The 13,824-nt window shown below is 35.8% G+C and overlaps 1 protein-coding gene across 2 annotated transcripts in view; it reads left to right on the forward strand.

Moving 5' to 3' along the window:
- The window catches only part of LOC106884520 (phospholipid-transporting ATPase ABCA1), a 287,667-nt gene that overhangs the window by 69,909 nt on the left and 203,934 nt on the right, over nt 1-13,824 (forward strand). For both annotated transcript variants that reach the window (XM_052969717.2, XM_089355446.1), the window contains exon 2: nt 1,012-1,114. In XM_052969717.2, the coding sequence (XP_052825677.1) occupies nt 1,049-1,114 (66 nt within the window). In that variant the 5' untranslated portion in view covers nt 1,012-1,048. The remainder of the gene's footprint in view (nt 1-1,011; nt 1,115-13,824) is intronic.

Here is a 13,824-nt window from a genome sequence, read left to right on the forward strand (position 1 = left end):
CACACACACACACACACACACACACACACACAACAGAGAGAGAGAGAGAGAGAGAGAGAGAGAGAGAGAGTTTTTATATTGAAATTGAGTTTGTTTAACAATTAGAGATTCAACTGCAATAAAAAAATGCATATTCTGTACAGTATGTATTGAGCACTTCTCCCTCATTCATCCAACATAAATCAATGTACATGTGTGTGTGTGTGTGTGTGTGTGTATGAAGGTGCATGGCCTAGTGGTTAGGGTGTTGCATTCATAATTGCAAGATCGTGGTGTCAATTCTCAGATTAACAGTGCATTGTGTTCTTGAGCAAAACGTTTCATTTTACATTACTCTAGTCCACCCAGTTGTAAATGGGTAGTTCTACAACAGACTGGCATTCTGTTCAAAGGGAATTGTTGGCTTGTCCGCCAAGCCAGAGGGGTGGCATCATTTGAAAGCTACAACAATGCAAGGAAGTACATTGTGACCAGAAGTATTTTAACAACATCTGATAGTCTAGTCAATACAGTGATCTCCTCCTCCTCCTCCCCCTCATCATTATCATCATCATCATCATTGTCATCATTTAATATTCATTTTCCATGCTGTCATGGGTTGAATGATTTGACAGGAGCTGGCAAGTCAGCAGACTGTGCTGAGCTCTGTTGACTGATTTGGCACAGTTTTCTATGGTAGGATGCCCTTCCCAATGCCATACTTTACAGAATGTACTGGGTGCTTTTTTTGTGGGGTCATTAAGTAATTTACAAGAAAAAGACTAGCTCAGCAACTTCTATGGTGGGGTGGCTAGTAGTGAGGTGATGGGTTTGTACCAGTTGATGAGAGGTTAAAATTTATTAAAGCGGGAGAGAGATAAGTGTCTTGCTATAGAGGAGATACAGGGATACTCCAGTTGGAACAGAAAGAGAGAGAGAGAGAGATAAAGTTAATATGTATGTATTCATACACACACAAATCCACATTCATACCTCATAATTTATATGTTATTTTCTTTTTCTCTTTTGCAGACATTTTCTCAGTATGATATAGACAAAGAATTCTGTGATGGAATCTTTCAGACATTTAACTATATTGACATGGAAGAACTTAACTTTACATAAGAGAAATTTTGTAAGTAAAACTTTCAGAAGTCATTTGAAATTTTCAGTATCATTGATTTTTATTTTTCACTATCTATAGATATACACGAATTGTTGTTAACCTTTTCCCTGTCCAAAGCATTTTCATAACTTTATTCTAAGCATCCATGCTTGTTTTCAGACTCTTAGTTAGACCTTGTTTCATATGTTCTGTGTAATATAAAGCTTTCTTTTCATAAGTCCCAAGTTACTATAGTTGTTGAAAAAAAATAAAAGCAAAAATTAGGAATGTGTATCATATATGATGCATGTACACCAGGGAAATATGTCCTGCATGTCACATGTGATACACAAGACAAGCAAAGGGTTAAGCCACAGACTTATGATCAAATAAGTTTCAGTTATGACCGTTGTGTCTTCTTTTTTTTTTTTTAGAGACATAGGTTTAAAACTTCACTGTTTAATATGTTGTTGTTCTTATTTTATAATGATTGCATGTAATTTTAGGAAGTTTTATCTACTCTTGGTAGCATGTCACTTGTTGGCTAATAAATCAGATGAGTGCATATAACTGAGTGAGGAATAAGTAATCTTAAGTACATGGCTGCCTGTCAAGAAAATTTATCTTTGTATGAGGAAAAATGTGTGTTGGACAAATCTATTGATACTGTCATATCTTTCTTTTATAACATTCTTATTTATATGTGTGTCACTGTTGACTGTACTTAGTGTCTTAGCAGTAATTGAAATATATACAGCGTGCTGTGAATAAACTGTTATCTAAATTATGCAAAAATGAAAATAACACTGACATCTCATTTTAACAGATATATTTACCAAAATTACATAAAAATATCTTGAAATACTAGAGAGTAAATTTATTCAATAAAATCGCCATTGGCTTCAACCATGGCTTCCAGACGACTTCAGAATCTCCCGCAACTCTTCTGGACAGTCTCCTTGTTTAAGTTGGTGAATGTTGCCATTATCCTTGCCTTCAGTTCATCTTTGGGGTTACAAGGAGTTTTGTTGGTCTCTCACCCAATTGTACCCCACACATAATAATGAAGGCGATTGCAGTGTGGGGAGTTAGGTGGCCAGATGTTAAAGGTGATGTGGTTGCAGAAATTGTCTGACAGCCATGACTGTGTGGCATGTTACAGAAACCTGTTACCAGATATAGAGTCTTCCAGCAACCATCTTCTTGACCCAGGGCAGCACTACCTCCACCAGGCACTTGATATAGGCCTCCATGTTGAGTCTGTGTAGGAAGATGAATACCTATCTGTCAGAAGCTTTCCTATTTCCGTTTTCTTTCTCTTCTTCAATATTCTTTAACTCTAGGCACAAGGCCCACAATTCAGGGAGTATCTTTTATGTTCTATCTTTTACTTGCTTCAGTCATTAAACTGTGACCATGCTGGGGCACCACTTGAAGAATTCTAGTAGATTGAATCGACCTTAGTACTTATTTTTTTTTAAAGCCTGGTACTTATTCTATCATTATCTTTTGCCAAACTGCTAAGTTATTTTGATGTAAACAGACCAACACCAGTTGTCAAGTGGTGGTGTGGGACAAACACAAAGACACACACATACACACATACATTCACACATACATATACACACACACTCACAGACACAGAGTAGGTTTCTTTCAGTTTCCTTCTACCAGATTTACTCACAAGGCTTTGGTCAGCCCAAGGCTATAGTAAAAGACACTTGGCCAAGGCGCCTTGCAGTGAGACTATTCCCAGAACCATGTTGTTGGGAAACAGACTGAAAAAAAAAAACAGTTCGAATCAGTTTCCTTACTTTTTTGTTTTCACTGTGGGGTGGGTAGGGGTGGATGGTATATAAAGTTAAACCTGGATGGGGATCTGAATTTAGAATATTCTTACTTTTGTTAATGTTTTTGTTAATATTTAGCAGAAGCAATAGGGTGACTCAAGGGCTAAGAGTTTCGTGTGTTAGCATGAAACTCCTGGCCCTTGTGTCACTTTGTTACTTCTGCTCAATATTAATAATACACACACACACACACACACACACACACACACACACACACACATATTTGTATGTATATATACACTGCTGTTTTGATTTCTATTTTTCCTATTTGAATTACCAAACCTGTTTTTATCAATTAGATGAAGTAAAGTTGGTAATGTTCAACTGGAATGCCTCAGTGTTGGTATCCTTGTTGGGTTGGAGTGACCAAAGAAGCATTTACATTTTGTGGTGTGGAAGGTGGAGCTGAGAAAGAAAATTCAGAAAGATTTTTTTTTGTGTGTGCATTGTGGACTTGGAAGCAAAATGGGAAGTAAAGGTAGTGAGTTTATTTGTGGAGAGTGAATTACAGAGGTTCCTTAGTTGAGAAATAGCATAGTAAGGGATTTTGCAGATTAACTGAGAACTTATTAGTAAAGGATCAAAATGCTGGGCTCTAATTTAGAAAGTGGGAGAATTTGTTGTCTGTACCTTTCCTTCATTGGACACTAAACTCCGCTTGCGAAGACCTGTTGAGGCAAGTGAAAGCGAAATCGAACTAAATTCGACGACTGGCACCCATGCCAACGTCGTCTCCTTCATTGGACACAAAACTCGGCTTGCGAAGACCTGTTGGGGCAAGCAAAAGCGAAATTATGATGGCACATGTGCCCAGCTTCGCCTTCCTGGCACTTGTGCCCAGCTTCGCCTTCCTGGCACTTGTGCCCAGCTTCGCCTTCCTGGCACTTGTGCCCAGCTTCACCTTCCTGGCACTTGTGCCCAGCTTCGCCTTCCTGGCACTTGTGCCCAGCTTCGCCTTCCTGGCACATGTAAAGACATTCGAGCACGATCATTGTCAGTGCCACTGGACTGCCTCCTGTGCAAGTGGCACGTAAAATAGACCATTTTGAGCATGGCCATTGCCAGTACCGCCTGACTGGCCTTCGTGCCGGTGGCACGTAAAAGCACCCACTACACTCTTGGAGTGGTTGGTAGGAAGGGCATCCAGCTGTAGGAACTCTGCCAAATCAAATTGGAGCCTGGTGTAGCCATCTGGTTCACCAGTCCTCAGTCAAATCGTCCAACCCATGCTAGCATGGATAGCGGACGTTAAACAATGATGATGATGATGATGACGGTAACTAAATCAAATGGATTTTGGGGTTATATATTTTGATTGAGAATTATAGAGGGACATACCTAATAGAGTTATCTGGTAAGGGTAATACTGTGTAACATGATTTTTGTCCTTGTGTAGTAACTGTTAATTCCTATTTGCTTACCCTGAGAAAGTATGAAAAATGGCTAATATTTCCTTCAAACTTTGCTTTTGTTACATTTATTCAAACCCTAAATAAGCCCTCTCAACACATGGCTATGAGGCACCCCACCCAACTCTACTCCTGCTCATGATCAGAGATGCATATATTGTCAGCCACTTAGAGACATGCTCAAGTGGTTAAGGCGAAGCAACTGGCAAATCTGAGGTATTGAGCAGAATATTTGCTATAGTGATATTTCTGCTTCAGCAACTCAGCACTGAACCTGTCTGAAATGTAATGGAAAATAGGTCAGTTTCAGAACATTGGTGGCGAGGTCACAAAAGCAAAGTTTGAAGGGAATAGTAGTCATTTCCTTTGATTTCTAGATAGAAGTAAATAGAAAATAACACTTACTAACCAAAGACAAAAAAAAAATGAATAAAAATTTGTTACACAGTATAATCAATGTGGAAGAGTTGAAGTATGAGGGATGACAAAGAGATGTTGTAGGGCAGGTTGCTTTGATTAGCCAGAGATTAGATGATGTGATGAATACAGAAACTATGATGGCAAGGTGAAAGCTGGCCATTCAGTTACACTAATGTAACTTAAACCAATACTCATATAAGATAAACTCTTGCATAAATAAAAATGGAAATAAAGCTGTCAAAATACTTTTGTTGCTGTTATTATAATATTCTTTCAAGGCATTTAATTGATACTATGAGCTCTAGGTAAATGAAATTTGCAATCTCATCTCAGTTATATATATTATGAATTGTCTGAGGCAAAATTCTCCAACTTAGTTATATGAATGCTAGTAATAATCTTTTTATTGCTCTTCCCCTCACTTATATTAATTATTGAATAAAAACATACACACTGCAGTGAACAGCAGCAGATTAAGCAGAGAGATTGCTGCATGTTTTGTTGTTTGTTGTCTGCTTAGTTGACAGTAAATGTAATATATTTTAAAAAGATGATGACCAAATTTTAGAAAAAAATATCTTAAAAACTACTTTAACAATTTTCTCAAGATTTTGCTAATCAATTTAAAATTAAGAACTCTCCTGCAAACTAAACTTGGAATGCCATTATATATAGTATTAGCATACCAGTCAAATACAGAAGTAACCTGCTTGTGTACAATATTTCAGCATAATGTGGGACTATATTATAATCATTGTTGTCTTCAATATGTAGGATGACTAGAAATCAATTTTACTGAAAGAGTAACTAATTTGATACTTATAGTTGACAAGTAAACATAAGAACTAATCTGAAGAAATTAGTGACAGTCTATATTGAAAAATAAATTATAAAATAATTTCTTTGTGGAGAAGTCTGTTCTGGTTTTTGAGTAATTCAGAGAGAGAGTCTTTCTTCTAGAAAACATTTTGAGCAGAGTCCTTCTTCAAAGAAATGAGAAATACTTTTCAATTCTTTGAAGAAAAACTCTGCTCAAAATGTTTGAACTTGTTCTTCCTCTTGAATTACAAGCATGCTTTATTGAATGAATTTTATCTACTAACCATATCCAACATGGAACTTGTTATAATTCATATTGGCCTGGAGAAGTGGAGTGGAAGAAACGATAAGGTCAGACTAAATGTCTAAATTTAAGTCACATTTGGTTCAAGGTTGACTTCAAATACTTTGAAGTGAATGATACAAGTACCAGACACACACTGTATTAATTTGAGTAAATACATCCTTTTCAAATGTATAACCTAATGCTGCTGCATTATTCCATTGTTAATGTTTGTAGAGGGTAGAAATAATGAAACACTGGACAAAATGTCAGTTTCATACCTTTGTGTTCTGATTTAAAATCTAGCAATGGCTGATTTTGATTTTCATTCCTCTATGTTCAATAAAGTATTAAATATACATTGTAAATAAACATTTTAAAGGTGATCTAAATTAAACTTCCTATTGAAATTTCTTATTAATTTACATTCCAAACATCAGTTTAATATTGATGAAGTTATTTTACTGTATTCTTCATTGTTTTTGAAATTAATTGGAAGAAAACAGTGAATTTCAAAAGAAATGTGATAACAAGGATATTGTAAGTTAGGTACCATAAAATGGCTCACATATTGTAACCACCAGTATATATGATGTACTGGTGGTTACAAGATATGATTCTTTGATCCATTAACATCACAGCTTGTCTGATAAATTATTGACTCCATTTTCCCCCACAAAATATAAACAACAATGATACAGTTGGAGGATAAAGGCTGTTGTTTGTAATTGATTGATGACCTATGTTCAGGTATGAAAAAAAAAATTATAAATCCAAGCTTAGGATTAGCAAAGAATAATTACTGCTTAGGACTGAAACAATTGCTGATTCATGGTGGAATATCAGATTTTTTCTTAATACTTAGAGGCAATAATAATTTATTTTTGTTTTTGTTAGTAATTGATGTAGACTTCAGTTGTTAAATACTTCCATACATCATTTTAATGTTCAGTTTTTCATGCTTGCATGGGTTAGATATGATTTTTTATTAGGCAGATTTTCTATGGACAGATGACTATCCTAATGTCAACCTTCACCTGTTTCCAAGTAAAGTTATATTTCCCCATGGCCAGACATTTTCTTATAGAATATTAGGAATGAATGACCCTGCTTCATTTACAACTATCACATGCTGTCAAGACAAGGAGATAAAAACATACACTCACACACATGTACATGCACGCACACACACACACACACACACACACACACACACACAAAGCCTGAAATCATGTGACTGGGAAGCAAACTTCTTAACTGTAGCTGTGCCTCTGTCTATTATATGTGTGTGGGTGTGTTAATAAGATTACAAATTTTTGAACTATTAATTCTGTAGAGAAGAAACATAACTATCATCATCATCATCATCATTTAGTGTTTGTTTTCCATACTGGCATATATGTTAATTTTTTTTTATCTCCTAGAACAAACTATAATGCAGTAGATACCAATGAGAGAATTTCTCACATTGGTTTTTTTTTTTTTTGGTGTAAAATGCATGCATGCTTTTATCACTAGCAGGGAGATAAATCTCTGCTACCTCTTCCCCAAAGACCACTAGATCACATGATTTGGACCTTCTTTGGTCTTATCAATGATGGACACTTGACTGCTAGTGATAGCAGCAACTCATCTCCCTGACAGCAATTCATAGAATAACAGTGCCACAACAGGTGCTGATGTTGCAATTACCCAGTTAGCTTGTTAAAAAGTATTTATTAGCGACAGGAGCAGTATTTAAGTGGGGATAAATATTACCCATCGGTATTAATACTCCTCTGTTGCTAATGAATAAGTGTATATAAATATTTATATAGGAGTGGCCGTGTGGTAAGTAGCTTGCTTACAAACCACATGGTTCCGGGTTCAGTCCCACTGCGTGGCACCTTGGGCAAGTGTCTTCTACTATAGCTTCGGGCCGACCAAAGCCATGTGAGTGGATTTGGTAGACGGAAACTGAAAGAAGCCTGTTGTATATATGTATGTATATATGTATGTGTGTGTGTGTGTGTGTATATGTTTATGTGTCTGTGTTTGCTCCCCCTCCAACATCACTTGACAACCAATGCTGGTGTGTTTACATCCCCGTAACTAAGCGGTTCGGCAAAAGAGACTGATAGAATAAGTACCAGGTTTACAAAGAATAAGTCCTGGGCTCGATTTGCTCGACTAAAGGCAGTGCTCCAGCATGGCCACAGTGAAAATGACTGAAACAAGTAAAAGAGTAAAAGAGAGAGAGAGATATACATCATCTTCTGCTCATTCTTGTGTCTGAGAAGTTTGCTTTCCTCTTGATTGAATGGTTTGTTCATGTTGATGTTGATGAAAAGTCTAACCCTCATGTGAAACAAGCGGATACAAAGATGGCAAAGAGTTGGCAGAGGGCATTTTGTATTCTTTATGTTTTATACATATCCTGATATAAAGTACATATACATACACACACATATGCATACTTGTATATTTAGTTAGAATATAATGTAGGTTTGTATTACTAAAAGTTTTAGAAATACATAATTATCTGATCATTTAGACAGTTCAGTATTGAGTGGTGAGGCAGTCATGACTTCTAAATAAGACTGATTGTCTTGGATAACTAAGACTCATTCTTATTGGCTATCTTGAAACACATTGTGGAATTGCTAACATGGTGGTTGCTGGTAAAGGGGTGAGAATTCTAAGACATAATGGGTAGAAGTAATTTCCTTTGCTTTTGTTAGAAATTTTGGTGGAATAAAATTTCGATTAAAATATAATAGCTAGTGACTTAAAATTAGCAAGAAAAAATTTCTTGATAACAGCAAAATAATGCACACACTTACACATGCATGTGTGTGCACATACATACACACATACACCAAGAGAAAGTAAATTTCACATGCATCATATAACATTAAAAAGAAACAAAAAAAGAATATGCATTGAAATCTTTATGATGAAACTTTATAATAAAAATGAAATGTTTATGTAGCCATCATAAAATCCTTTTAATCTTTGCAAATGGTTTCACCTCTTTCATGATAATCATCATCATCATCATCATCGTTTAACGTCCGCTTTCCATGCTAGCATGGGTTGGACGATTTGACTGAGGACTGGCGAACCAGATGGCTGCACCAGGCTCCATTCTGATCTGGCAGAGTTTCTACAGCTGGATGCCCTTCCTAACGCCAACTACTCTGAGAGTGTATTGGGTGCTTTTACGTGCCACCGGCACGAGGGCCAGTTTGACAGTACTGGCAATGGCCACGCTCAAATGATGATTTTACATGCCACCTGCACAGGAGACAATACAGCAACACTGGCAACAACCTTGAGCATCTCTGCAGTGATTTCTGATGGGCCGGGGGCTTTCCCTGTCTTCATACTCTTGATTGTTTATCTACCAAGGTACTGTCAATTTGGATAGCTGGTCCCTCTGTTGGGCCGATATTCGGCAGACTCTCTTTCTCCCATTCATTCTCTTTATGAAGCAACCTTTCATAGTGGCGTCTCCAAACCTCTCTCTTTGCAGCCTCGTTTAGTGCAAGTGAACCATCATCCATGCGGACACATTTATCTCCTACAACATCATGATTGTCTCTCATACACTGTCTTGCAACACGAAATACTTCAAGTCTTTGGTCCTCACGGTGCAGAACATTGGCAAATTTTTTCTTATCTGCTTCCCCTCTGGCTAAATAAATCTGTCTCATAGCTTCCCTTCTGGCAGTCTGATACAATTCCCTGCTACCTCCGTTTTTGTATTTATTAATGGTTTTTATAAATTCACAACTAGACGTTATTCACATTAACAGGATGAATAATAAATGACTGCTGTTAATAGTAATGGGAAATTAATAATTAAATATTTAACATTCTTCAAATAATAATAACATATATAAATGTGAATATATAGATGTCAACCCATTGATTAATTTTTACATACATAAATGCAGTCAATCTTTTGCATTTCTTTCTGTTGCTTGTAGTTTTTAACTTTTTGCATTACATATTCTGTTTTAGCATAGATAAAAGAATCCTGCACTCCCTTCATTAATTTAACCCTTTAGCCTTTAAACTGGTCATATCCGGCCAAAATATTTTACAAGTTTTATATTCAAATCAGCCAGATCTAGCCTTTCACACCGACCCTACAATATCATTCTAAAAATTAACAGTAACCTCATCAAAATCTCCAAGCTACAAAATAATGCATGATTACCGTGTTTGATGGCGTATAAGATGTATGAGTGCATAGGCTATACTTTTGTAAAATAAATTACCACTAAAATAATGTTTTAATTCCTCCACTTACCTGTATAACTTTGTTATTACCGGTAATTATAAGCAATTTATTGCATCCACATTCGATATAAACATACCATAGGCGATAGTTCAATAGATAGTAGCACATGTTTTGTAAACATACATACCCTTTTGAGCGAGTTTTGAGCTTACATTGAGTGCATTGGACCCAGGGGTATTTTTTAAGCCATTTTGGGGTAAAAAAGGTGCATCTTATACGCCATCAAATGCAGTAATTCAAAACAATGTGGATAAATAAGCATTATTTTTGACAGAACAATATGAATTCTAAAGGTTTAATCAATTAAAGGTGTCATTCATTGGAGTTTTTTTTAATTGTTAGTTCATTATTATTTTACATTTCAAATATGTTTTCCTATTCTGTTGTGTTGAAGTTGAATTTCTTTGGTATATTTTCATAATGTGTTTCATTTCTTACATTTTTGTTTTTATTAAAATTATTTGAGAATGTCAAATTATTGTTCTGAGAAATTGAATTAACTGAATATTCTTTTGGACAACTTAATGAAGCCATTTTTTAAACATATCAAAAATGTTATAAGAGACAATCTAGATGTTGAATCATCTAAATGCTATCAATGGAAAAAACTGGTAATTGTGTATTTTGATATATATTCTTTCATTTTTTTTTACTTGTTTCAGTCATTTGACTGCAGCCATGCTGGAGCAGCGCCTTATTTTTTTAAAGCCTAGTACTTATTCTATCAGTCTCTTTTGCCAAACAGCTAAGTTATGGGGACATAAACATACCAACACCAGTTTTCAAGCGGTGTTGTGAGGGCAAACACAAATACAAAGACACACATATGGATACATACATACATAGATACATATATATATATATATATATATATATATATATATATATATATATATATACTAGCAGTATAGCCCGGCGCTGCTCGGGATTAAGCTAGGATTATTAAATGATTAAGTGCTTTATTTCAAACCAAAATAAGTAACATCGACATCAGATTTGAGTGAAATCCGTTGAAATTGGTTTGGCTGAAAATGGTTTGCTGGCAATTTGATTGGGAAATCCCATAAGGAATCAGTTTATTGGTTATTTTCACTCATTGACTCTTTTTTTAAATGTTGCATTAGAGATCTGTATAGGAGAAGGTTGATCTGAAGGTTTGGATTGGGGATCTGGATTGGAGTAACTTAGGAAAGCTTACCAACAACCTTAACCAAAAAATAAGGGGCCTGTCCCTTCTAGGTTAACTCTAACCCTAACCCTAAACCCTAACCCTAACTCTGACCCTAAAACCGTAACCCTAACCCTAATCCTAATCCTAACCGTAACACCCTAGTGGAAATCGTGCGGGTGTTAATCTGAAAAATTACCGAACCCTTTTTGTGGTCCGAAAAACGGGTGGAGGGGGGGTGACTGACAAATTGTTACATACGTTTTTGTTTCATAGTTGTGAAATATAAACAAAACTCTTTCGCTCCCAAAGTAGTATGTGTGAGAGTGAGAGGGGGGGGGGAGAAAGATGAACGATTTAAAATAAATAAATGATTTAAAATAAATATATTTTAATTGTTATGTGAGGAAGTATATATAATCTTATTATAGAATATAGTGTCTTTCAAAAACATCTTATATTTGAAACTATATCTCATGTTTAAGAAAAAAATGCATTTTACTCCGTCTTCCTTAGCTACATTTTCTTTCGTAATACGCTTTGTCTCCCTCTTCCATTTGTTCGTTCCTTTTTTTTTTTTGTTAGACGCTGTCTTGGTGAGAGAATTTTTTTTTCCTTAGCCGCTTTGTCTTCCTCTTCCACTTTTTCATTTTTTTTTTAGACGCTTGGCAAACACTCTGTTTCTCCCCTTGTCACAAACACACTATTTCTTTCTTTCTCTCTCTCTTTCTTTCTTTCTCTCCCTCTTTCTTTCTTTCTCTCTCTCTCTCTTTATTTCTCTCTCTCTTTCTTTCTCTCTCTCTTTCTCTCTCTCTCTTGCTCTCTCTCTCCTTCACGCGCGTACGCACAGATTTGACTTCGCCATGTCAACAAACTTCAAAATTGGTAAAAGTTTATCGATTTTTACAGCTATACGCGGGTGCCTCTGAGAGAAAAAGTTGACAAAAACACAGATAGGGTCATGAACAATGTCCTCCTAAAATTGGAGCGACGTGCGTGCTAATTTGTGGACGTGCATAAACTACATTCACGTACACACACACACACACACACACACACATCCTCTCTTTTATAGATATAGATATATACACACAATGAGCTTCTTTCAATTTCTGTCTACTAAATCCACTCACAAAGCTTTGGTTGGCCCAAGATTACAGCAGAAGATGCTTGCCCAAGGTGCCATGCTGTGGAACTGAACCTGGAACCACGTGGTTGGGAAGCAAGCTGCTTACCACACAGCCACGCCTGCACCTGAAGCTGAATTTTTTTGGTATATAGTGAATTTTTTACAAACATTACTCACAATTATAAAATAGACATTATAAAATTCTGCCCCCCAAATTTTGCGTGTGAATTACCATAATGCTTTGGAAAGGAATTAATCATCTAAGGATTAAAATTCATTCTCCTATTTCATGCTTGGTGTTAATTGTCAACAAAATGCTGGAACCATGATGAGAACCAACATAGCCCCAACCTATGCAGATTTTGTTTTGGGATATTTGAATCACTACAATATATCAATAATCACTACAAAAATATGGAAATGCCTTTGTTTAATATATATAAGAGAACTTATTGTTAACATGATAATTGTCATGTTTACAAGTGATGTAGCATATATCATGAAATGATGTATAGCAAGACAGAACTACAAGTTCACACATACATGTATACTCTCATGCTTTGCTATTGATGATGTTCAGTATAAAATTATGTCTAATAAATATGTATGTATGCATTCATATGCCCCTATGATATAGATCTATCCCTGGATAGGTGTATATCTGAGGCTCCCATAGCTATATATGGCTTAGTGTAGAATCATTATTGCCCACAGTGGAAAATAATTATTAAGATTGTAATAATTATGAAGTGGGGAGGCGGCCTAGGATTTGATCCAGGATTAGACTAAACTAGTTTAAATTAGCCTAAGCTAATTTAATTAGGTGAATTAGAGTACTGAGAAGTCAAGATGCTGTTGAGTATAGAGGAGGTGAGAAACTCAGTGGAAATCAGTTGCATGAACAGGGAGGATATGGATATTAAGGGCTTATAGATGTAAGTTTCAAAGTAATAGTTTCTGAAAGGTTGACAGTGATGACTTATTGTGGGATTCTTTTTCTATTTATGGACAATGGAAGCATATTTTGGTAGGAGGTATTGTTGAGTTTTGATAGATGAAGGGCCCTGGTATTAGAAGTACTTTGGTTAAGGGTATACAGTAAATTTTCATAGGTGGGAATATAATTTTAGGATCTATATATGCTACTAAGCATGTGCAGAGTGTGTATAGCAGCATTTGGAGGTCATAACTTGTTTAAACAGTAACATATCAAATACTTAAAAATGTGTTTGGCTAATCATTTTCCTATTTATATATCAGGGATATTCCCCGTATTAGTTTTTCTACTCCTTGTCATATGCTTATATTCACTATCCCATTGTCCCTTAAGATAATTAGGTACTGCAAATTAGGAGATTTATATCTAACTTTCTT

This window comes from Octopus bimaculoides, chromosome 7 (genome assembly GCF_046866305.1).
Source record: "Octopus bimaculoides isolate indiv1 chromosome 7, ASM4686630v1, whole genome shotgun sequence".
NCBI lineage: Eukaryota > Metazoa > Mollusca > Cephalopoda > Octopoda > Octopodidae > Octopus > Octopus bimaculoides.